Source organism: Pelmatolapia mariae, linkage group LG22, assembly GCF_036321145.2.
Source record: "Pelmatolapia mariae isolate MD_Pm_ZW linkage group LG22, Pm_UMD_F_2, whole genome shotgun sequence".
Lineage (NCBI taxonomy): Eukaryota > Metazoa > Chordata > Actinopteri > Cichliformes > Cichlidae > Pelmatolapia > Pelmatolapia mariae.
Genome location: NC_086245.2, coordinates 30,583,706 through 30,607,996, shown reverse-complemented (window position 1 = coordinate 30,607,996; position 24,291 = coordinate 30,583,706). Strand labels below are relative to the sequence as shown.

General features: G+C 39.9%; 1 protein-coding gene across 1 annotated transcript in view; it reads right to left on the bottom strand.

The window, feature by feature from the left end:
• Positions 1-18,632: 18,632 nt before the first annotated feature.
• pkib (protein kinase (cAMP-dependent, catalytic) inhibitor beta) overlaps positions 18,633-24,291 on the bottom strand; it is a 35,087-nt gene continuing 29,428 nt past the window's right edge. Inside the window, exons 2-3 of the mRNA XM_065471323.1 lie at positions 21,175-21,326; positions 18,633-20,487 (exon numbers count right to left, since the gene is read on the bottom strand). Of these exons, the coding sequence (XP_065327395.1) occupies positions 20,405-20,487; positions 21,175-21,316 (225 nt within the window). The 5' untranslated portion in view covers positions 21,317-21,326 and the 3' untranslated portion in view covers positions 18,633-20,404. The remainder of the gene's footprint in view (positions 20,488-21,174; positions 21,327-24,291) is intronic.

The following is a 24,291-nucleotide window of genomic DNA, read 5'->3' as shown; positions in this document are numbered from 1 at the left end:
GTCACCACTCCACTTGACTACTGTTTGTTAACTTTTAAATCACAATTTGAACTGTGAGAATAAACACCACCCTTGCCCCCTTCATTCATCAAATACCTGCAAACTAAAGACTTTATGTTAGTGCTCCGTCTAACGATATCCACAGGTTACTAACACATGGTAGTAAATGTATGCTGGTATAAGCCTAGAAAAATACAGAGATCCATAATGTAGACCTTGTCACAGATACCTGACATTTTTTTCACTCTTCTACTTTTTTTATTTTATTTTTATTTTTATTTAATATGACTAATATCATCGTTGGACCAGTTGTTATGATTCATCAGAACTTGGTGGGTTGTCCCCCGCTCTCTCTTTTCTTCACTGTCTTTCACACATTCTCAAGCTTAGGCGTGGGCTTGTCTCTGGTCTGTTCCTAAGGGCGGAGCTTCCTAGTGTGGCTCAGCCCTTCCTCCTTGTTGACTGCTCTGAATCATCAGGCTACTAGTATATGGAGAACAGGTGGTGCTACAGTTCTCTGCCAGACTGGTGTTGTTGCTGTACATCTGAAAGCCCTGTTTGGAATTTGCTGGCACAATAATCCACTTACTTGCAGTATGATAACAACCCAAGCTGTTTTGTTTTTCCTCCTCATCAACACTCTTGTTCAGTTATCACATCAACCTGTTCTATTTTCTTAATGAACGGTCAATTAATTCTCGTTCTCTCCTCTGGCAGACCTCCATAAAAATTCACTTAAAATTCACTTAAAATTTACTTAATTTAAGACCCTGCTTATTGTGTCTGCTTTGTGGGTCCAGCCTCACACATCTCACACAATGACAGAACAGTCTGGTCATAATTTGGACCCCACTGGGTCAGCTGCAGTACAAGAAGCCCTGTCTAAAAAGGAAGAGCTTTTGAGTCAGGATGATCTGGTTCTATCTGAAAGAGTGCCACACAGAGTTAACATCAGAGGAGCATACAGAAGAAAGATAAGACATTAAGACCATCGACTATCCAAATCACTGTTACAAACAAGCACCCGCTGCCACTGATAATACCTGCCTTTAAAGTATACACAGCACCACCATCTTTTCCAAACTAGGTCTCAAATGCATATCATCTGGTCCACATCTGAGAGTGATGAATGGAAAACTGCTTTTAACACTGTGGTTGGTTATTTTGCTCCAGCAATTTGCCAAGCTCTGGCTAATATAATGTTCAGATATCTTCAACTTCTTCTTTTTTTGTCTATTTGTATAACATATTAATCTTCTCAAATCACTTTCTCAACACCAGGAACATTCAAAAGATCTTCCTGAGACTCATCGAAAAGGGATTTTATCTGAAAGCTCCATGGTTCCTTCATTAGCTTATTACATCTTGGAGAGTGGTTCAGTAAAGATGGAAAGCTGTTGCGGAATGACCACTCCCACCACCAGCAATGAAATCCAGCATTTCTTTGGGTTTGCAAACTTTACTAAAGATTGAATAGAAATGGAATGTGGAAGGAATACGTTGAGAACCTCCTTAATCCCACTGGCACGTCTTCTGTAGAGGAAGCAGAGTCTGGGGATGAGGGGGTCAACTTGTCAACTCGTCCGGGATGAGGTCACTGAGGCAGTTAAACAACTCCTTGGTGGCAAGGACCCTGGGTTGGAAGAGGTTTGCCCTGAGTTCCTGGAGGCTCTGGATGTTGTAGGGCTTGGTTGACATGCCTCTGCATTGTTATTTATTTTCCACTTCTCTCTAATTTTTATTACTTTTCTTTCTTCATATTCTGAGGTGGAGTTGAGAGATTGCCTTGTCTCTGGTCCCCTCCTTAGGGCACAACTACTCAGTGTGGGTTAACCATTCTTCAGCTGTTGGCAATTGAATCAACAGGGTACAGGTATAAGTACAGATGCTGCTATACTTCTTGGCCAGACCATTCTCATCTTTCACCTGAGAGCCTTATTGGTAGAAGAATCAACTAACTTGCAATCTGGTTTTGTTCTTCCTCATCAATACCTGGACCTCCGAACATCTGCGACCCACACTCAGCCTGTCTGCCCGCTCACCTCCTGCAACCCGAGGATACCCACCTGCTGACTCAGTACTTATTCCATACTCTGCCTCTCTGCAAGTAAGATTCAATCTGATTCAATTAACTTACCAACCTGCTATATTCACTTCCTGGACAATGAATTCATTTTCGTTCTCTCTGGCAGAGTTTCTGTGACCCATTCAGCATTGAAGCTGTTCTAATTCCCCCATCCGCTCTCTTATCTAATCACTTTTCTACCATAAAATTAACTTAATTTAAGATGCTCCCTGTTAAGTCTGCCTTGTAAGTCCAGCCGTTCTTGCATTATGACACCAGTTCACCTACAGTCAAGGGTAATAATGCAGCTTCAGACAGCGAGCATCCATCCTATATAAGCTCGCTGTCTGAAGCTGCATTATTACCCTTGACTGTAGGTGAACTGGTGTCATAATGCAAGAACGGCTGGACTTACAAGGCAGACTTAACAGGGAGCATCTTAAAGCTGTCATTCTGACCCTCAATCCCTCTGATGAATGCTATCTTACATTTGATTCTGTAGATTTCTCTGAGGAACAAAAAGGATGTCGGTCGTCCTGTCCTGCTATGTTTGAACTGAAGAATCTTTTCAGACCAGTGTGTCAGAATTCAGTCTTTCTTTTCTGCTAATACATACTAGTGGGGTCAGCAAACACAGCCATTAAAAAGACTGTTTTAGCTGCTTGCTTATTTACAAGGCGTTGCTGTACTGAGTAGTTCTACATGATTAAACCCTTCATGCTTCTGTATTGTTCCCCCTAAACTGGGTTAAAATAGTCAATCACTTTTAATGCAATTAAATACCAAGAGGTTGTTTTCCAGCAGTTAAAATGCCTCGTGCTGCATCTTTCCATCTAATTTATTTATTAGATCCAATCTAGTGCTAAACAGTAGCTTTGAAGTCCTACCTCGGAATCTTTTTCTCTCATGTGGCACTGTTTTTTTTGTTTTTTTCAATAAAACCACTGTGAGGCATTATGTAAATTCCAGGAGCTACTGCTGAATTCGGCTTCTATCGACCATACTCAGACTATTTGATTTTAAGCTATTTTTAGCTCTGTGTTATTCTGATGACAGCAGGAGCAGATCAGTGTTTTTCAGTCACAGTGATGCTTTGCTGAAAATATTTGTAACCACAGGGCCTACAGTTTAATCTATTTTTATTGCTGTCATGTGTATTCCATTTCATCTTCTGATTTGGGGCAGTGATTTAGGTTGGTTTTGAAGCTGCTTTCAGTGAAATGTATCAGCAAGAATTCAGCCTGTATCCACATTAAATACTCTTTCCTCCACCAGGCTGCTGACCAGTGCCTAGTTATACTAATTGGATGGATAAAGGCAGATCCAGTGTCACTAACAAATTAGTAGAATCACTAGCAGGCAGGATAGCTTCACTGAAGTAAAACAGAATTACTCATGAGTCCTCAGAAGTGGCTCAGTTCACAGTAGGTTAGGGGAAATAATTAAACAGAAGGCACATAAGACAAATGACTATCAAATTAAACAGGAAGAAACTTAACACTAACAAAACTGAAGATTTGACAAGCCAAGAAGGGATACTGGGAAGGCTTGAAATAAACTAAAACATTAAGATTCAAATATAACTTTAAACATCAGCAGAAACAAGAATGCAAAAGTAAGATGAACTAAAGAGGACAAAGAAATGGATGCAACCACAAACATAAAGAAAAACGCTAAAAGCTATAAACTAAGAATGCGAAATATCAAAACTTGGATTCTAGTCAACAACGGAGAATGCTAAATAATAAAGCAGATTTCAGAGTTCAAAAACCACAAAATCCAGAGTCCAAAACCACAGACCATGACAACAAGTAGAGGAAAGGTGCCTTTGAGTACTATATCCACTGTTGGAGCATGATCTGTGCAAATGACAGCTGATGAAGCTGTGTGGGTGACTTTTAGAACTTCTTTAGAACTTTCCTGAAAAAACAAACAAATAAAGACACACACATGGATGCACATTATTATCATCACATAAATCTATCTTTGTCTTGATGCATGCTCAATCATCCGCGTAAGTAAAGGTTGATTCTGTTCATCTAGACGTAGCATTTTCAGTGGGAGAAACATTTCGCCAGTCATCCAAGTGACTTCTTCAAATGCTACGTCCAGATGAACAGAATCAACCTTTTGGGATTTAGGATCTTATGCTGTGAAAAGAGTTTGCCTCTTTCTGATTACTCTTTTTTATGTTTATCACACTTCAGTGTTTCAGAATGTTAATATTAGACAAAGATAACCCAAGTAAAGCCAAAATGAAGTTTGATTTCCCTTCATATATGAAGAAACACTTTCACAATTGGTCATGGAATGCTCATTTTTCCCAAGGGACTGGTAGTTGTAAGGTGTTGTCAGGTGGTTATTAGTCAGTCTGTGTGACAAAGGCCTTGTTTAAGTTAACTGTCTGCTGGCTTTAGTGTGAAAGTATTATCAGTCTCCTCATCATTTGAAAACTTAAGCTATGCCAACTGGCTTTTTTTCTCCAGCTCCACAGTTACTAGGCTTGTATTGGGGTACAGAACAGTATTATAAATTAAATCTGATCAAATCAAATATTTCATTTTGCATGATATAAGAGAAAAGGGCCCAGGTTGTGCTTCTTCTACTGTTTCTTAAACAATGTCAGAGGTAGCAGTGAGGAATAGTCATGACAGTAATGTAAGCTGACACACAAACAGTTTGGTTTTGCACAGTCTGATGGCAGACTGAGCACCAAACTGATATCCGACTGAAAGACATGCACAGCAGACCTGTTCCACCACATGTGACAAAACCTCAAAGTGGAATGTTAGCTAGCATGTTAGATTCAAAAATCACAGCCAAAAATGAAGCAATGACCCTGCATGCTTTATATCAAACTATATTTTGAATCTGACTTTGCTGTTGGCTATTTTGCTCTCATGATAGATGACAGTCAGTCTGTCGTAGTTTTCAGCTATCAATAGGATCAATAGGAGCCTTTAGTGTCCTCTGTATTCAATCCCAGTCAGCTGAGTGTGGCTGCGGAGGAGCAGATGGCGTTCACAGCCTGCCAGCATCAGTCTCCCTCTCTAACTGGATCTCTGGTGCTTCGCAGGACAAAGACGGGTGAGAGAGACACAGACACACATTGAGATGGGGAGGGCAAGGGGAGGCACAGAAGGGCTGTCTGTCAGCACTGTCCAGAGGCAGCACCAGCCAAAATCTGCAGATGTGTGTGTGTGTGTGTGTGTGTGTGTGTGTGTGTGTGTGTGTGTGTGTGTGTGTGTGTGTGTGTGTGTGTGTGTGTGTGTGTGTGTGGTAGAGGATTTGGTCTCATTTGGGGAGGCGAGACTTTGTTTGTGTGTGTGTTTGTGATTATCTTTTCATACATTCAGCCTTGTGGCTAAGACTGGGGCCTGAAAAAAAATCTGTTTTTGTAATCAGGTCATTGCTTTGAATTAGGAGACTTGCTTACTCATTTGAAATTTTCTGATGAGTTTTCATTAAAACAGAAAAAAATCTATATTAATATAGAAGTACATAAAAGATTCAATATACTGGTATATGCTTACAAGAAGAGAAACTGTCCACAGGGTTTGACTACATGGATATTTCAAAGCCTTGTGATGAAACAGAAGACAAGTGGTTGCATGATGGGGGGGTTGCATTATCTCCTACTGTGCAGCCACTGTGTCACCAGCAGCTGATCCACAGGAAGCATTCCTCTTTAGTTGTAGGAGTAGTGGAACCTTCTTTTCAAAAGCAGTCAGCCATGCTGGTGTGTGTTGTCGCTGGAGCTGGAAGCCTGACCCATTTTTTAAGTCCAGACAAACACAGTGTGCTGCACCACCAGCCTGCCTCCTCCCCTCTTTCCCTCCCGTCACAGAAACAATGAAATCCAATCATTAGCTGATCTGAAAATGGTAATGCTTTAATTGTCGACAGGAAGCCTGGCAGGTATAATGTGCCTCTGGGGCATGGTAAGGCAAGTGCAGCTGCAGGTAGATGTATCTCAGTAATGTTTAACTGTTGGTGGGTAGCTGTTTAGGACTAAAGTGCAGCTGATGATTCAAATCTCAGAGTAATCAAACGCTACTTTACAGAGAGCCCAAAAGCCCTTTTTGTAAATACTGCATGCAAGACGATACAGTCTGCCTGTTGTTACCATGGCTTTAAATCTATAGGACGTGTTTAACTGTAGCGATAACTTTTATGTAACTGTGAGTTACATAACAACCATCTCAGCTGTTTCCCTCTCTGGGAGTCTGCAGGCTATCTAGTAGTGGTTTCAGCATGCATGCCCCCACCCCCATTCTTGCTCTGCAAATGTGTGCACAAGGCTGTGTGTATGTCAGAGTGATGGCTGCTCACGTGCAGATTGTACCGTAGAAATGTGTTGTGTTTTAAATTCAGAACAAGGGAGGGGATTTGATCATTGTCTACAAGTGAACAGTTTAAAAAAAAAAACAATAATTAAAAATAAAATATTGATAAGCATTTGTGGCCTGTTGGGTAATATTAAACTGTTGATATATTTTATTCTTTGCCTTAATGTTTGTCTTAAATATGACAGAATAACCACAAATTGAAAGAAAATCACTGTGAATGTAATAGAAAACACAGATCACTGTGTATATGAAATCTATCTGTGATATTCACGTGGTTTTCAATTAGGCTCGGCATATCAGGGCTGTATTCTTTCCCTAAAACTAATCCCATTAATCGGTTATTGGTCATTTCCAGAATATCTAGACTCCATATTTCTCTTCATTAAGCATGATCATGTCTGGAAAAATGGAAAAGTGACATGATACAGACAAATAGCTATATAGACAAATACGACCATTCACTAGCTTAAAAGTATTGTCTAACAGGCGAGCAATGAGAAGGGCCATACCCTGAGGCATTAGGGCAATAATAAAGCCTTCCAGCATGTGGCCCAAAAGAGAAAGAAATGTGGCCCATGTGGATAAAAGTTATTATTTAGAACACACAGGATTACCTGTGAGCAGTATTATGGTCTTAAAAGCAAAGTAATTTTTTCAGGATGTTGTGTCTATTTGCTAAGATGTGTTCCTACACAGAGCCCATGTAAAACCTAAACTCTTTATACGCTGATCAGGCATAGCACTCTGATAACCTACCCAATGTTTTGTTGGTCCCCATTTTATACTAAAACAGCCCTGACCTGTCGAGGCATGGACCCCACTAGACCCCTGAAGGTGTGCTGTGGTACCTGCACCAAGATGTTTGCAAGATGTTTAAGTCCTGTAAGTTGTGAGATGGGATCTCTGTGGATTGGGCTTTTTTGTCCTGCATATCCCACAGATGCTTAGTTGGCTTGTGATTTGGGGTACCCCGACACCAAGTCAGCATCTCAAAGTCATTGTTGTACTCCTCATCCATTCCTGAACTGTTTCTGCTTTGTGGCGGGGCACATTACTGTGCTAAAAGACGCCACATCCATCATGGAATACTTTTTCTGTGAAAAAGTGTACAAGGTCTCCAACAATGCTTGGGTAGATGGTACGTGTCAAAGTAGCATCCACATGGATGGCAGGACCCAAGGTTTCCCAGAAAAACATTGCCCAAAAACATCACATTGCTTCACTGGTTTCCCTTCTTCCCATAGTGCATCCTGGTGCCAGGTCCAGTTCTAATATTCATGAGTTAGCATGGGCACCCTGACTGATCTGCAGCTATCCAGCTCCATACACAGCAGACTGAGATGCTCTGTGTATTCTGGCACCTTTTTATCAGCATGACTTTTTTTTTTTAGCAGTTTGACCTACAGTAGCTTGCCTGTTAGATCAGACCACACAGAATTGCCTTTGGACCTTACTTGGACCACTTTTAATGAATGCTGACCACTGCAGAACAGGAACACCCACAAGTACTGCAGTTTTGCAGATGTTGTGACCCAGTTGTCTTGCCATCACAATTCAGCCCTTGTCAGACTCGGTCATTTTAATACATCAACCTTGAGGACAAAATCTACACTTGCTCCCTAATATATCCCACCCACTAACAGGTGCCGTGATGAAGTGTTATTTACATCACCTGTCAGTGGTCAGAATGTTATGCCTGGTCGGTGTATGTTATAACTTCACTTTGTTGCCACTGGCTGAATTGCCAACAGCATCACAAGTAAGAATAGCCCACAAACTGGTTGTTTATGGTGCTGCCCCCTGGTGACCGTAGATGTCTACAACAAAGACATGATAGTCGCAGATGGTCTGCTCGTAGGATCTAGATATGGGACCAGTGCACAACCATATTTAAGGCAATAGGTGCTGCTTAACATGCAAGCTAAGTTCTGAATTGGTTGTGGTTGCTTTTCAGCCACAGATGGCATATAAAAGATACGTGTGTAAATGGTACTCTGTATTTTGAGGCCTCAGTGTTACCTGTTTGGGGTCTGCCTTTTTTAAATCCATTCATTATTTAATTATTTTGCCATAACTGACCATATTTAGCTAATCTATAAGATAACATGGACTGATTCTTATATAGCGCTTTTCTACTCTCCCGGAATACTCAAAGTGCTGTATACAACATGCCTCATTCACCCATTCACTTCCTTCCATACTTAAGTGCAATCTAAGCATTCAGACTCCGATGGATACATCGGAGAGCAACTTGGGGTTAGTATCTTGCCCAAGGATACTTGGCATGCAGACTGGGGAACCCAAGGATCGAACCACTAACCTTCCAGTTGTTAGCTGAGCTGCTCTACCACCTGAGCCACAGCCACCCACAAAAATAATATAATATAATATAATATAATATAATATAATATAATATAATATAATATAATATAATATAATATAATATAATATAATAATACTAGTAAGCTTGGTTATGCTCAATGAATGGAAAGCAATAGAATGTCAAAAAAAAATGTTTTTATGACCTTGGTCCTTGTTGGGTGTTACAAACATGGCACAAGATGCAGATGGAAACATGGCTATGGGAAGGTCTCTAAACAGGCATGTGATTATGTTTTTTAAAATACTGGTAACCTTCTGAATCCATGCCTCGGATATATCCCTTCTATTATTTAACTCCCCATTATTCCTCCTAATCTCACACCCCAACGCCCCCTGCACTGTGGCCTTGTCCTCCCACTATCTTGTTGCCTCAGTGTGTACAAAACAGTCCCTAATGAAGGCTAACAGACGGGACTCACATCCACTCAAATAACAGGCAGGGGGAGAGATGTGAAAGTGATCACCTTTTTTGTTCCACTAGTCTGGACAGCACAGTAGTTTGTGTCTTTGTTCAGCAGTATGTCACTTGTTATGCGGTAAGCATCTAACAGAAGCAAAACACAGAGCTGGGATTGATATTACCTTTAACTCGCTGTTAATAATAAATGCCAGCGACACACAGCATAATGGAATTGAATTGGCTTTGCCGCATCAGCAAGTTTTGAAAGCAGACATTCATGTCTCAGTGTAATAATTTGGCTGTAACACAACTACATACTGTTATCATGGATATGTAATCAAAAGCAATCTAATTTTTCAATTATTTTTCCTGTTTATTCACATAAATTGTTGCCAGTAATACAACACCAAGTAAATGTAAAAGTGGGGGAACCCTAAAATCTAATTGGGAAAATTATTCTAGTCAACATAAATATGTGCTGTGAACTCCAGTAGATTGTTTTCTGTGACGACAGACTGTGTAACGTCCCAAATTCTGGCTTTCAGGTTTTCAGGGTTATGGCTCTTTGTGCAAAGCTACTAACCTACAGCCATACTATCAAGGTGAGGTTCGACCTTCAACCTTCCCAGTCCATTACTGTAATCACACAGTTCATAGGCTGAGGATGTTGCTGTCCAGTATTTTCACACAAAATGATCATTTAATTTGCTGTCAAAGACACATCTCAAGATAAACTGACCGGTCACAATCATTTTACATTTTTTGGAACATAGTTTTAGTGTTTTGGGTTTTTTTTCTTTCTTTTTTAAGTTGGATGTCTTGGATATTTTTGAACCCCAAAAACTGCTATTATTGGCTGTGGTCAAAATAATATTTTTAAAGCTTTTTGAAGAATACATCATCAGCCTGGTAGCTGAAAACTTTACACATTGTAGCTTGGGCTGTTATCATGTTATATGAGGCTTTAAATGTTTTGTAGGACAATGAGCTTAGCTTCCATCACTGGAAGTCAGGCCCTTGAAAATGGAAAGCTATCAAGTCTAAACAGAATCTTAAAAATAGGAAAATACTTTAGTTTTCTTCTATATATTCAAGGCTTAGATAAATATTTTATTTTGGTGTTGCCCTCATGTTCCTGTTGCCCTCCCTGACACAGCCTATAGTGAAATAAGAGCCCTGGCCACATGGGAGAGCTTGTTTTCAGCACTGTAAAAACAGCCTAAGCTCTCTTAAGGCCATGGTTATCGGGTAATGGGGAAGAGAGGGGGGTAAGGAAGATAAAAAGAAAGATGAGAAACATGGGGAGTCACCACTGACTACAAAGTGATGCAGGGTGGGGACATAGATGGTAATAGTTGGTGCTGAATCAGGGCTTGTTACCTCCTCTGGGACTGTGATGTCAGCCCCAGGACAGAGAGCGAATGAGAGGCAAACAAAGGAATAAGGAGGATGGAGGGAGGTGAAGTGGTAAGGGAGATCTTGGGGGGATTGACAAAGAAGACTTGCAGAGAGGATGTGCAGATGGCTGCTGAAAGCTGCAGGCAAACACTGGATGTCAATGGAGATGCATTGCAGAACTACAATCTAATTTCAGTTCCCTTAATAAAATTACTTTTACAAGTAAAATAATAGTTATTGATTTATCACACTGATTAACTTGAGGAGGTGGGGCTTGCACATTTATTTATTTATTTATTTATTTAACCATTGACCAGATTTGGTGCCTCGGCATTGGATACTGATTTGCACTGTCAGATTAGTCTGGGGTTTCGTAGTTTGCTGCTGAGTAACAGTTATAATCCCAGTCTGGGCGATTATCCTGATAATATCATATCAACATCCACTCATACAGATGTCTGCATGTGAAGCTCAGCCCAGTTTAATTCAGAGTTTCATTACACACACTCTGTTTCAGTGGCCCTTAACTCTCAGCTCTTAGATATGACACTGATCTTTCACCTCACTGTGAACTGAACTAAGGCCCACACAGCTGTCTGTAAACAATGTAAGAAACTCAGCTCAGTTCAGTTTTATTTATATGGAGGCAAATCACAACAACAGTTGCCTCAAGGTGCTTGGACTGTGGATTATGGGTGAAAGCTGGAATAGCCACAGAGAACCTACACAGACGCAGAGCATGACATGTGTGCGAACTCCACACAAGTTTAATAGCCACAGAGAACCTACACAAACGCAGAGCATGACATGTGTGCGAACTCCACACAAGTTTTACATAAATATATGACATAAATTACAATTACAAAAATTACATGCAACTGCAATCCCAGCATTCACTCCTAACTCCGGTCGTCTTCAGTTCAGCAATTTGTCTTGTCTGTTGTTTTGTCCAAGTGATGTTCAGTTCAAGACGGATCAATATAAGCGCTGTAGAAGAAACAGCTCAGGATCCTGACATTTAAGTGTGATGAATCATGGCTGTTTTTCTTGTTCTCATGTGTAGAAATTCCTTCTAATATTCTTTTAGCAAGTGCATAATGCACTGTTAAATCAGTGTATGGCTGCCAAAAGACTTCAGTTACTAACAATAGAAATTCAGTGTAGTTCTCTTTGAAAATGGATTTGACTGAGCACCTCATCAATAAAAAGAATGAGTAGTATTTGTAGCTTCTTTGAGAAGGCACTGCAATTCAATTACAGCTTTTTTGAGGTTGAGAAACAAACTTGTGTGCTTGTAGATTATAGTTTATATATGTTTTGTTCACACTGATCACCTGCGTACATGTTTATATCAACCTGCTTAGCACTTTTAATTTTTTTTTTTTATGTTTATTCAAGTGTTTGTCTTACAGTGTTTTGTAATGTTTTGCACTAAGTACCGCAGCAATTTCATAATGTAAACCTGCTCAACATTTGGCAATAAAACCCTTTCTGATTCTAATATTGATTCTGATTCTCTAGAAGTCTGTGAAAGGCAGTCTGCAGACTATGGCAGATTTGGTCAAACATGCTAGACTGTAGAGATAGCAGGGCATAATGTTGTTGTAAAGTGACTTGGTCGCCGTGAGAACGGGGTCAGGCTAATGCTTGTTTCATCTTATTGGGAGAGAGTGATGCCAAGCTGAGCTGTCTGACAGAGAGCTTATGGAGGGCGAGGAGTTGTGCTGTCCTGCTGCGTATGTGTGTATGAGCGATGCCAGGCTTACTCTGCCAGTCTCCGCCCCACCACTGTTTGGGTGATGTCATGTTTGTGTGTGTGAGCATGTGTGTGTTTGCAGCCTTGTGATCTGTCCCTGGACAAAGAATGAAGTCACTTCCAAGCTCAAACACACTTTAAGGAAGACTGGATGCAAATGACAAAAACAGTTGTTAATAGTAGCATCTATGCACTGAGGACGGGGGATTAAAATGAATGTTTTGGTTGCACTTACTTAACTCAACTGATGCAGGGATCAGCAGCATGTTCATAGATTACACACTGCGTAATCTATCAGTGTGCCTAATGGTTTCCAACTAAATATTTTTAGTAGATTATTTTGCCTGTTTTATTTTACCATCTTGCTGAAGCCCTCTACCAAAAAAGGTACAGCAATATTTGTTTTTTCTGCTCTTATGTTCTCTTTGTATCCACTGATCTGTGACATTCCTCAAGGACGTATTCTAGGACGTCCTTAATCTTCTCTTTACATGCGTCTTTAAGTGCACAAAAACATTAATGTTTGATCATGAGCATTGAACTGATAATAAGTGCATTTAACTGCATTTAACTGATTGGATTACCAAAGTAACTGTGGATAGATGCTGTTCCATCATTTACATTGAGCATCGCATTGGTTAGCTAATGACAGCCCACACCACCCTGAGGGTTCAGCTGACTGGCAAACTATATATTCATATATGGTGAGCTCTTTAAGATAGGCTAGCCAGTCCAGAGTTGCTGTACACCTGTCAGCCACATGGCAACCCACCGCTACAACCCCAGCTCCTCCTATCATTCCTGTTAAGTTAATTTATTGTTATTGTTGCCTGCTCTGTTGTGCACTGGAGTCTACACATGGGAGGATAGTGAGGGATACTCTCCTGACCTTATGCTGTCCACATATGTATGGAAGGGCAGGGAGGTCGCAGAACAGAGCCTTGCCACCACATATTAGTTACAACACATGGAAGTAACTATAGTTGGCATGTTCTCCCCGTGTGTCTACATGGGTTCTCTCCGAGTACTCCGGCTTCCTCCCAAAGTCCAAAGATATGCAGCTACTGGGGTTACACAGGGATTGGTGGAGGAGAATGGATAGATGGAAGTAGCTATTCTTTTTGACAACAGTGGACCTGACTGAAATGTGCACTGTGTGTTTTGTAACACAACAACAAAATTTCCTTAATGTCCCCAAACTATCCTTATCTTTCCCTAAATCTAACAAAGTTGTTTATGTGCCTAAAACTAGGAGGGCATACACATGATATTGATCTGTTTTTATAATATTCTTTATTTATTTTTGGATTGCTCACTGTAACAGAGGGTAATGGCAAAACAACCCGTATATGTACATGTTGAACCTAAGATGTTGGTTTTGATCTTTTTATGGGATTTGCAGCAATTAAAATCTGGAAGCATTTATTTTTTGAATTTATTTATTTTTTAGTTAATTTAGATTGTATGATAAATGATAGTAAAAGCAAGGAACAATTACCAAGCAATAAGAAAACACTGAATCAACGCTCCTGTAACTCCTTAACTTGTAACTCCTCCTCTTGTCCCTTTTGTTTTTAGGATCCCTTTTGTCTTTGACCCTCTCTCATGTCTTCTTCTCTTTTTCCTTTTGAGGCTCTTGGGTGTTGGAAATAGCACGTTGACTTCCACGTGAAGGCTTTTCTTTTCCCTGCCTGTCTGGCATCCTCTCTGTGACCCACGTCTGCATGGCCTCAGTGTCAGTCCCTCCCTCTCTTCCTCCCTTTCTTTCCCTCACAGTGTCTCTTTCTATATGTCTCTTTAACACTTACTCTGTCCTCCACAGCAGCTTTGTCATTATCTCTTTGGCCTGTCCACTGGTGGTGCGAACAGCACAAAGAATAATGGAGATTGCAATGGAGAGTAAGTGGAGTATCGTAAAGGATGCTGCTACTGCTGTTCATTCACTTAGCTTCGACTGATAGCACAGCGTTTGGCTCTAATCTGTTTGTCAAAGGAACCACGATGCATTTCTGTAGGGCAATTACACGACATTTTCCTTGAGGAAAACCAATAGCTAACCGCCTCTACCATGCTGTTCAATTATGTAAGAAAACAGAGAGCTTTTCTGTGTGCTGCTCTTCTGTTCTGTGAATTTAGAAACAAACTCTCTAGTAATTTATGATTTGTAAAAGTGTGCACAGTCTGATGTGTTAAGAGAGATGAATGCTAATCATGGAGTTCAGAGTTGGCAGTTCACTGCAGCCAAAGCTATTTTTAGATATTGCTTCCACATTTCATGACTTGGTTAAAAAAATAAATAAATAAAAAATAACAGGGTCAAGCACAGCTCCATAAACAAAAGCATTTTCAAGCCAAGCCTTCAAATTAATTCTTCACCTTTTCTTGTGTTCTAAAAAAAAAGGGGGAAACCTCCATAATTGCATTTAAATCAAATAAGGTCCAAGCATCTCTCAAGGCTAGGTTACCCTAGCAACATGTTACGTACCAGCAGTCTGGGTGAGGGAGCCACATCAGAGGAGTGGGGGATGTCTGAGAATGCAGGGGGAGACTTTTAGCAGAGATAATAAGTCTCAAATTTATTAAACACTTCTGTTTTACTTGATCAAAAACATACATGGATATCCCATTAGCATGGTAGTGATTGTTATGTATTTAACCAACAGTGCCTCTCTTACATAATCTGTGGACCACAGCATCAGTTAACATAACATAGGAGAGACATGTGCTTTACATGGTTCTCTCTGCAGAGAGAGGGAGACAGAGATGGGTGTGTCCAAATGCAAGTCATCACTGGGTTTTTAAATTAAAAGATGTGTGCAGGAATGTTAAATCCAAAACCTTGAAACTGTGATATTTTTTTTTAAACCACGATATTAACGTGATGCATAGTACCTCTGCCAAAACTAGTGTAAAACAGCTGTATTTCAGCCATTTTCTTTCTGCCAGACATAACAAAGAAATCCTCCCCAAGGTGTACAAGGATGATGTGAGGTGAATGATAATTTAGTGAATGTCTCCATCTGCTGCACACCAAGAGGAACTGCTGCATTATGTAACAGGCAGGTGCCAATATGCTCATACTGGAAGGAAAAAATAAGTGCATGTGCTTGCTTGTGCACACTTTAATTGATCCACACATGCCCTTATTTTACAGATGTAGATAGCGATTTTCACAACTTTAGCTGTCTTTAGTTATTATGGCTATTTAGGATTCTGTCTAATCTAGTCTTCTTTTGCCTTTGAACATCAACTAGCTGTCTAATCAGAGGTTTACTTGTCTTTATCAGTTTGCAGTTGACCCCACATCTTTTACATTAGAACTTTCAATCCCATGCTGTGGGACTGTTACAGGTAATGACTAACCAAGTGACAAGTGAAAAAAGGGAGCTGTGGGGTTCACTAAACTACCTTCAATAATTAGTTACTCCAAACGATGAAATGTGTCTGTTAGACTCCATTCCTAACAGACACAAAGACGTCCTGCCAGTAATTAATGCTTCCATTTTAAACATGACCTCTTTATCTCTGTTAGCACAGGCTTTCAAGGTGGCTGTAATTAAACCACTGCTTAAAAAACCCAGACTTAATCCAGCTGTCTTAGGTCATTATAGACTGATTTTTTTTTTGCCTTTCTCTTATTGAATTATTTTTTTAAAAGATTTGCAGAGGAATTTCCTGTTTGAAGAGTTTCAGTCAGGATTCAGAGATCATCATAACACAGAAACTGAACTAGTGAGAATTCCAAGAGTCAGCTCCGTGTTTGTCTTGTTTGGCCTTACTGCATTGATACTGATGATACCCAGCTATATTCAACTATGAAGCCTGACGGCACAAATTAACTAGTCAAATCATAGGCATGTGTTAAAAAGATAAAGGACTGGATGAACTCCAATGGATGAACTAATTTGCTGTTTTTCTACATTCAGACTGAAAGAAAGTAGAAACTGAGGTTATTGTACTTGACTCTAAAAATCTCAGAAATATGCTGTCTCAGAGTGATGATTAAAGGCTAGTTCATGCATTCAATACTTCTAAGCTGGACGATTGTAATACATTATTATCAGGGGGTGCACTGACAAGGATGAGAAAGAGAGATCATGTTTCCTCTGTATTGGCTTCTCTTCACTGGCTCCCTGTTAAAGCTAGAATTGAATTTAACACTTGAACTTGTAGTATAAAGTATCTCCAGGCAACTGTTGTTGTAATTTGGCGCTATAGGAATAAACTTGAATTAAATCAAAATGAATTGAATTGAATTGAACTGAAATTAGTTGAACTGAATGTCGCTGTTACTTTCTGGAGACATAAGTTACCATATTTAGAGACTGGAGATTAAAGTTGTCAGCTAACATTAGCAAATAGGTAGCAAGCCACACCCTTGAATATTATGTGTCAGATAAATTCATTAAAAACTGTTTTAAAATGCAACAAATTGTGAATACAATTCACAATACAATTCAATACAATAACTTAACTGAGGTGAAGCCGAGCACACGGTGATTGGCTAAAGCCCCTGTGTCAGCACACTTTTCAAACTGGCCTAACATTAAGCTTCAACTAAAATGTAATCTGCTATGTGTTTATCCACTGAGACATTACTTACTAAAACAGATACTAAAGTATTTTTTGTACCAGCTGGACCTCACAAGGCTATTTGAGCAACTGTAAGTGTTTTTGGTTTTAGCCATCAAAGTTCCTGCTTGGTTACATGTTGACACTTTTGGCCTGTCAGTTGAGCTTGCTAAATTGGCATTTTCTTTGAAGGTGTCAAGTAATAGTAGGATTGAAATGGATGCAGCATTTCACATGCTTCGTTTCTGTTACAGAGGTCCAGCACAGGGAGAAGAGGCTGAAGCAGGTCATCATCAAGGATGTCCTTGTGCACTGCTGCATTGACTACTCTCTCAGTTCCTGCTGCCAAAAACCATCCCCATAGCATGATACTGCCACCACCACGCCCCACTGTAAGAAAAGGTATTCGCCAGGTGACGAGCAGTGCCTGTTTTTTTCCAAACATGATGATTCAGGTCGAAGAGTTCAATCTTTGTTTCATCAGACCAGAGAATTGTGTTTCTCATGATCTGGTCCTTCAGGTGCCTTTTGGCAAATTCCAGGCAGGCTTCCTTTTAGGCTTCCATCTTGCCACTCTACCATACAGGCCTGAGTGCTGCTGTCCTTCAGGAAGGTTCTTCTCTCACCACAGAGCTCTTGTTTGTGTTAAATAAATAAAAAGGGGAATGGTTATGTGTTACTCTTCATCTGAGGTCAGAGTTATTTCAATAATTTTAAATAATTAAATAATTTGAATCCGGCTGAACCTGATAAGGACCAGATTATTTTTTTTATCATGTCCTCAAAACCTTGGTGCTGAAAGAGGGTTTACTGTCTTTTTCAAATGACTATACCGAATTGTGTCCATAGATCCATACCTTCCCTTTTGCCTTACGACTGACAAAAGCACTTCTGGAGGAAATTTACAAAAACACAGACTGAGCTTTTAGGCGTCAAACACAACACCGTTTTTCTTCTGTTCTAAAACAGCATGATCTGAATATTGCAAATCCATCAATTCGACTTTACATGCTATCAGAAAACTACTTATCAGACTTGTCACAACCCACCCTGGAGGCAAAAAAGCTTTATGCAACTTTACTCACATATGCAGCATTCTGAAATCTGTAAACACATTTAACCTGGCGGTTCCCCTTCATGCCAGGCATCTGTTCTTTAGACTTTCTCATCTATCTGCAAATACAGCAAATTAAGTTTATAATAGAGATATAATTAATTTGACAAAAATGGTCAGCATTTAGGGTTTTTAGTCAGGGGTTCAGTTATTCATGTTAGTGTACATGATTAGTGGTGGCTCCATAGTATAGTGGTTAACATGCTCAGCTGGCAAGTAAAAAGGCTACTGCTCAGCTTCTAGCAAGGTAAACAAATCCCTTTTGGGGTTGCGTCAGGAAGGGCATCACAGCCTACTTTTACTAAATCGACCATGTGTTGCTACCTGTTGTAGCGCTACTTTGTGACAAGGGAGAAGCCGAAAGTAGCTACAGTATTTACATGCTAACTATGAACGGTAGACAACTCATTTAACAGCTATTAGTGATTAAATATTTTGAAAATACGTCAATACGGGCCACATGTCAGACTCGTATAGCCAGACTTGAATCAAAAATTCAAGCAAATGTTAGAATAAGCAACATACTCCTTAATTTAAAGGTCAAGAGGCAGGACAGAGAGGCATATAGAGGAATAAAAGTATTCAACACACTGCAGTATAGGTAAAGCTTGGAGATTTAATATGGCAATTTTCACCACCAGATAGAATCAACATAATGGATTCAATCCAGTTAAGTAAAATATATGCACCAGGACACTACAACATACACCTCTGATTCATCGGTCTCTTAAAATGTGTTGATCAGCTTCAGACAGACCACAGACACTTTATCAGTACAGCATAAAAAACAAAACAAAAAAAGGAATAAAAACAGACTGGGCAGCAGCACGTCAGGTTTTCCTTGTTGCATTTGTGAAACACATCCACATAAAGACAGGCCACCAGTCAACACATCTTCAAATAGAGACAATTACAAAACACCTTTTGTTTGTGGGTACAGTCCGGTAATCATACAGGCAGCATGTATGACACACATGGATTTTACTACACTATAGTATATGTACAGTAGCAGAGAGGGGATAGCTGGCAAAGTGTGAACTCTTGCTGTTGTTTCTCACTCTCCAGCTCGCGTCCTATTCACAGTTCTGCTCATGTGTTGATGAGTGCGAACAGACTTTTCTCCGTGCGAGCGAGACAGAAGGGGAACTGCTGCCATTTTCAGCACTAGAAACACATTGTGGAGGTTGCAGCATTTCTTAACGCTTGCTCCCGCGGCCAAGCGTATGCTGCTGTCACCCCCCCCCCAAAAAAAAAAAACCCCTCCACACTTGATTTTGCTGCAAATCGAAATCTGGTTGTCCACATGGATTTTACGGCCAGTGTTTTCTTCTTTCATCCACAGTCCAAGTAGTTCAGATGGTTTTTTTTAACAATACCTCCTATTAAAACTGAGGAAATATCAAGAGCCCCGAAATTTGCAATAACAGTACCTCACAGAGAAAGAACACAACACCCACTTTTAGTTGTAAACTGCCACTAGGCACATTTTCAGATATTTGGAAAATGAAGAGACTTTGAAAAGCAAAACAATAAAACAAAAACAAAATGAAATCTTAATTTTTCTCTCAGTATTACAATGAAGTAGTGTTGGCAGTGGGAAACTATTCTCTAAAGGAATGTTTCAAGATATGGACTACACTTTATTTGGATGCCATATCATCACGTTGCACCAAATCATCCCTAAAAAGTGCAAAGAGTCCCTGGTTGCTGTTATGGTTAAAACAGTCTGGTGATGAAGGATACAAACTGTACAACTGCAGTGTAGTTATAGACTCATTTGAAAATGCACACTAGATCATACACATTTAGTGTAAAAAGCATAAATGAGTCGGATAACACAGTTCCCAGTTTTCTTAAGTCGTGTAATGAGTTAAAAAGGATCGAGCCACTACAGGCTGCAGTTAAACTACTGTCAAAGAACACACAGGGCTACAAAACAGAGATCTGCAGGAAATGCAAGGAAAATGGTGCGTTACATTTTGACTCACAAGTTCCTTTTTTCTTTAGTTTTAAATAAATCATAGAAAAATAGTAATAAAGAGTGTACAGGACACAATCGGTCATTGTCCTTTTTATTCCCAATGTAGCGTATCCGCGTTTATGCAAATATGCACACGTGCACACACTATGTGGTTCAGAACTAGGTGACGTCTGACTCTTTTTAGAAAGTACCAAAACAGTCCTAAGCTCTTGGCTCCAGTCCTTTGGGAGTGGGTCCATCACCCTCCCTCCGTGGCTCAGCTGCCTCGCAAACGGTGTGACTCTCCACAGATCATCACTCATTCTCCCATAGGTCGCCCTCTGCCTCGTTCCTCATCCTCTCTCAGGTTATCTCTGTAGGCCTCCGGGGAGGTAAATAAACGAGTCCCTATGATCCCTCTTTCCCATCTGAGCTCTCTGGCGGTGCTGGTGGCTCCTCCGCCGTGGGTGACTGAGCCCCTCCCGGACCATCTGCACACAAAACTCAAAAATGACTTCTAAAGGCACAAATGTGGAATTTCTTTCCAAAGCTATTGTTCATAAATGACTGTGTCAGTGATGTGCTTGGCATTTTTTTGCTTTTGCTTTCATTTTAAGGCTGCTATTTTTTTCAGAAACCCCAATGGAGGCAAACAAAGTGTCTCTCTGCCACTGCTGGAGGAATTCCAAAAGATCCGAGTTCATGTGAGCAAACCTGTATTTTCATTTTTGGGGTCTGTAAGATGAATTGCACGACCATGTTGTGTTATGTTAGATGCTAATTTGTTTTCTACACATGCAGCCAAAGATGCTCAGTGGCCCAAATTTGGCACTCCTGGTAGCTACACTCTTTTAGCAATTGTGATGCATGACAGGGAAATGGGCAGCATTTCCCTAGTGACATTCCTAGCCTAAAGCTCACCCATCTGCTACTAAATGGGAGATGTATTTAGACAAGGACAACCTTTCCTAAATCTCAAAAACTTTGCCATAGCTTCAAGCCATAGATGAGCCACAGAAAGGCTTCCAGGGATCAAATATCTCAGTCAAGTTCACAAAAACATCTCTCAAAGTGTCCTTAATTTACATTATACTGTTTCTAAATAATCAAATATATTGCTTCACATGCTAAAGTACTAAGTAAAAAAAAAACAAAACACATTTAAAAGGAAATATCACCTTTTAGGGATAGCTCAGCCAGTTTTAGAGGTAAGTCACCAGGGTTTACACCTGCTGGAGAGCCCAGGATATCAGGCAGGGCATTTCTCCTCCCTGAGCGCCCCGAGGAGGCAAAGTCCAGCACTGGCTCCACTTCGGTCATTTCAGGAACTCTTCAGGAAAAAAAGAAGGTACAATGTTACGATTTTACCCACCCTTTAAAAAGAATGTATCATGTATCATACCTTATATGATAAGGTATGATACATGATTTTAACTCACCTGAGCAGTATTTCTGCTTTGTTCGTGAGTTACCTAAATCACAATAACAGTTGCCTCAACGCGCTTTATATTGTGAGGTAAATACCCTACAAGAGACCCTATGAGAAAACCCTAACAATCAGATCAACCTATTATGAGCAAGCACTTGGCGAGAGTGGGAAGGATAAACTCCCTTTTAACAGGAAGAAACCTCAGGGAGAACCAGACTCAGGGAAGGGTAGTCATCTGTTTCAACCGGTGGAGGCAGAGGGGCATAGCTCTCTGTAAAATACATCTATAAGGTATAAAAGGACAAAAAACTGTGAATGTCCAAATTGGCTTCTGAAACCTATACATATAAACATTAAAAAATATTGAGAATGTCAATGTGACATGTTTAACATCTAAAAACCCAGGTTATATTTGGTTTGTGGTTCTATTTTTTTACTTGTAACTTCTAGTTCCTTTTCTCATCTTGTTTTTCAGAGTTTGATATTACGGTAAATGGTCAGCCATTTGCTTAGTTTGTTAGTTAGCTAGCAACGGCCAAGACGTTTGTCGAACAAATGAAGGGCTTTACATGCTGAGTGGGCTGCAACTGTTTTCAATGCAGTGTCATAGGAAGGCCTGAATATCACAGTCATTCAAGTTGTGTTTCCATCACTGGCTTGTCCCTTGCACACAGAGACTTCTGCAGATTCTCTGTTTGTTTGAATATTGTGACATTTTTAACAGTTTCACGCTGAAAAACATTATTAAAATATTGGGCCGCTCGCCTCTCAATCTTTACTTCTGAAAGCGTCGACCTTTCTTTGATGCAAGCAGTTAGTTGTAACATGTTCCAGCTCTGTTCCCTGTTCCATTTTTTGCAGTGTTGCTGGCACCAAATTTAAATTAGAATATATTTTTCAAAGAAAAAAGTCTTAGTACAACATATCAAATGTTTAAAAGCATGGATGCAGATATAAAATGGCATGCCATTTTTGAAGAGAGGACGTTCCAGGTCTTATTTTGTAACAATTCACTCAATCAATTCACAGTGTGCTGTTTTTGTTTAGTGTGTACTGCATGGGGAAAAGCTGTGTGGGGTACATCTTTAATGATATAGCTAGCCTGTTAATCATCCCTATATCTACCCTAGCAGTTTTAATCCCAACACCTTTAAAAAGTTGACACTACATTTTATGTTATACATAGTCTAACAATGGATATTAATTTTGACATTTCTCAGAAAACAAAATCTACTTAATGAGATTTGAGCATCCAGAGAAAAGATTCATCACTGAAAAGGAGGATGTGTCTGTCTGGTCTCATGGCAACCAGCAGCTGGGGAGTCAGCACCAGGCTACACTGGTGACAGGCAGAATTACATCCCTTGTCTCACAGACTCGCACACACACACATACAGCGAGCCGTTGTTGCCATGGCAACAGTACAGAAAAAGCACCACTGGCAGGTAAACATATGACTGGAATCCATTCGCTCACTATCTCACTCTCTCTTCCCAGTCTCCCCCTTTTGTTGTGTTGCCTCCCTTTAAATAGCCATACCATTCTGTGGAGCGAAATCTCAGTTCCCATTGCTCTCTCTCAACAAAGGGCTGACGTGTGAGTTAATGCATATGTGCAGCTATAAACTCGCACACACACCATCCTCAAAAAGAGGGCCATAAGTTGACCATCTGTTAGCCTCGAGCACAGTTGAAGCCTTGCTACTGAGCTCATGTAAGCTTTAAATGTCTCCATAGAGAAAGGCACTTTGCTTCCAACACGTTTACATTATTGCATGCTGGCAGCTAAAACTGTGGCTGCAGGTAGGAATTATGGCTGTGTCTGAGATACTTTAAAACATGTACGTACCTTTGGTTTTAAAATATGTAGCATTTTTTAAGCTCAATATATAATTCTGAAACCTCTACCTACGATTAACATAAATGTTTTATATATTTAATCAGATCAAAGCCTGTGTCCACCCTCCTCCATACCACACAGGATGTACACACAGCAAGTTGCTAATAATTCATGCAGCTTTGATTAATTGATGTCAAAATGCTGTTGCACAGTTACCATTACCAATACTCTGTCCGGGACCATTCAAACAATTTGTTTTCATACTTTATTTATTTAGTTGATTGCATTTATTTCCAATTCAACTGTATGTTTGATTTTTTTCCTTTTATTTAATATGCCCAAAAAAATCCATTATTTTTCTCATTCTTAATAGTCAAACCTAAATATACAAAGTCATTAAAAATACAGCTGATCAGTGGGTAGACAATTACATCAAGGCTGGGTAGGATTCAAACAAACGCAAGCACAGGAAAAAAAATGTTGTATTTTGAGATTAACCTGAAAATACTACCAGAATTTAAGGATTTAGAGATATAAAAGAAAATAAGCTCTGACATGACAAAAATATTATATATATTTTAAATTCTTCACTGCACTTCTTCTAGGTCAGCAGTCGAAATAAAACAGCTTACTGGCCATGTCAACTTCCCTCAGTTGTATCCGCCAATTGAAGCAGCACTCAGATGGCACTGGATCTAGTTTTCTGCCACCGGTCACCTGTGTATATGATTGTATATCACGATATAAACCAAATCACTATTTCTGTCAAGCTTAAAGGTTCCTTTTTAATTCAGGGTGAAGATCAGGTTCCTTTTCATTGAAACATTATTTATATGCTGTCAGAAGGTGACCACGACAGACAGAACATTATGGAACTGTACTTCAAACAAATAACGAAAGAAATGCACAATGAAAAAATCATACTCAATTGTTGTTCACTTTTGCTCCTAGACAATAAATAAATAAAATAAGATAAAAAAAAAACAGAGCAGTGGACAGTGAGGCCTGACTACTATCTCTCTGCACT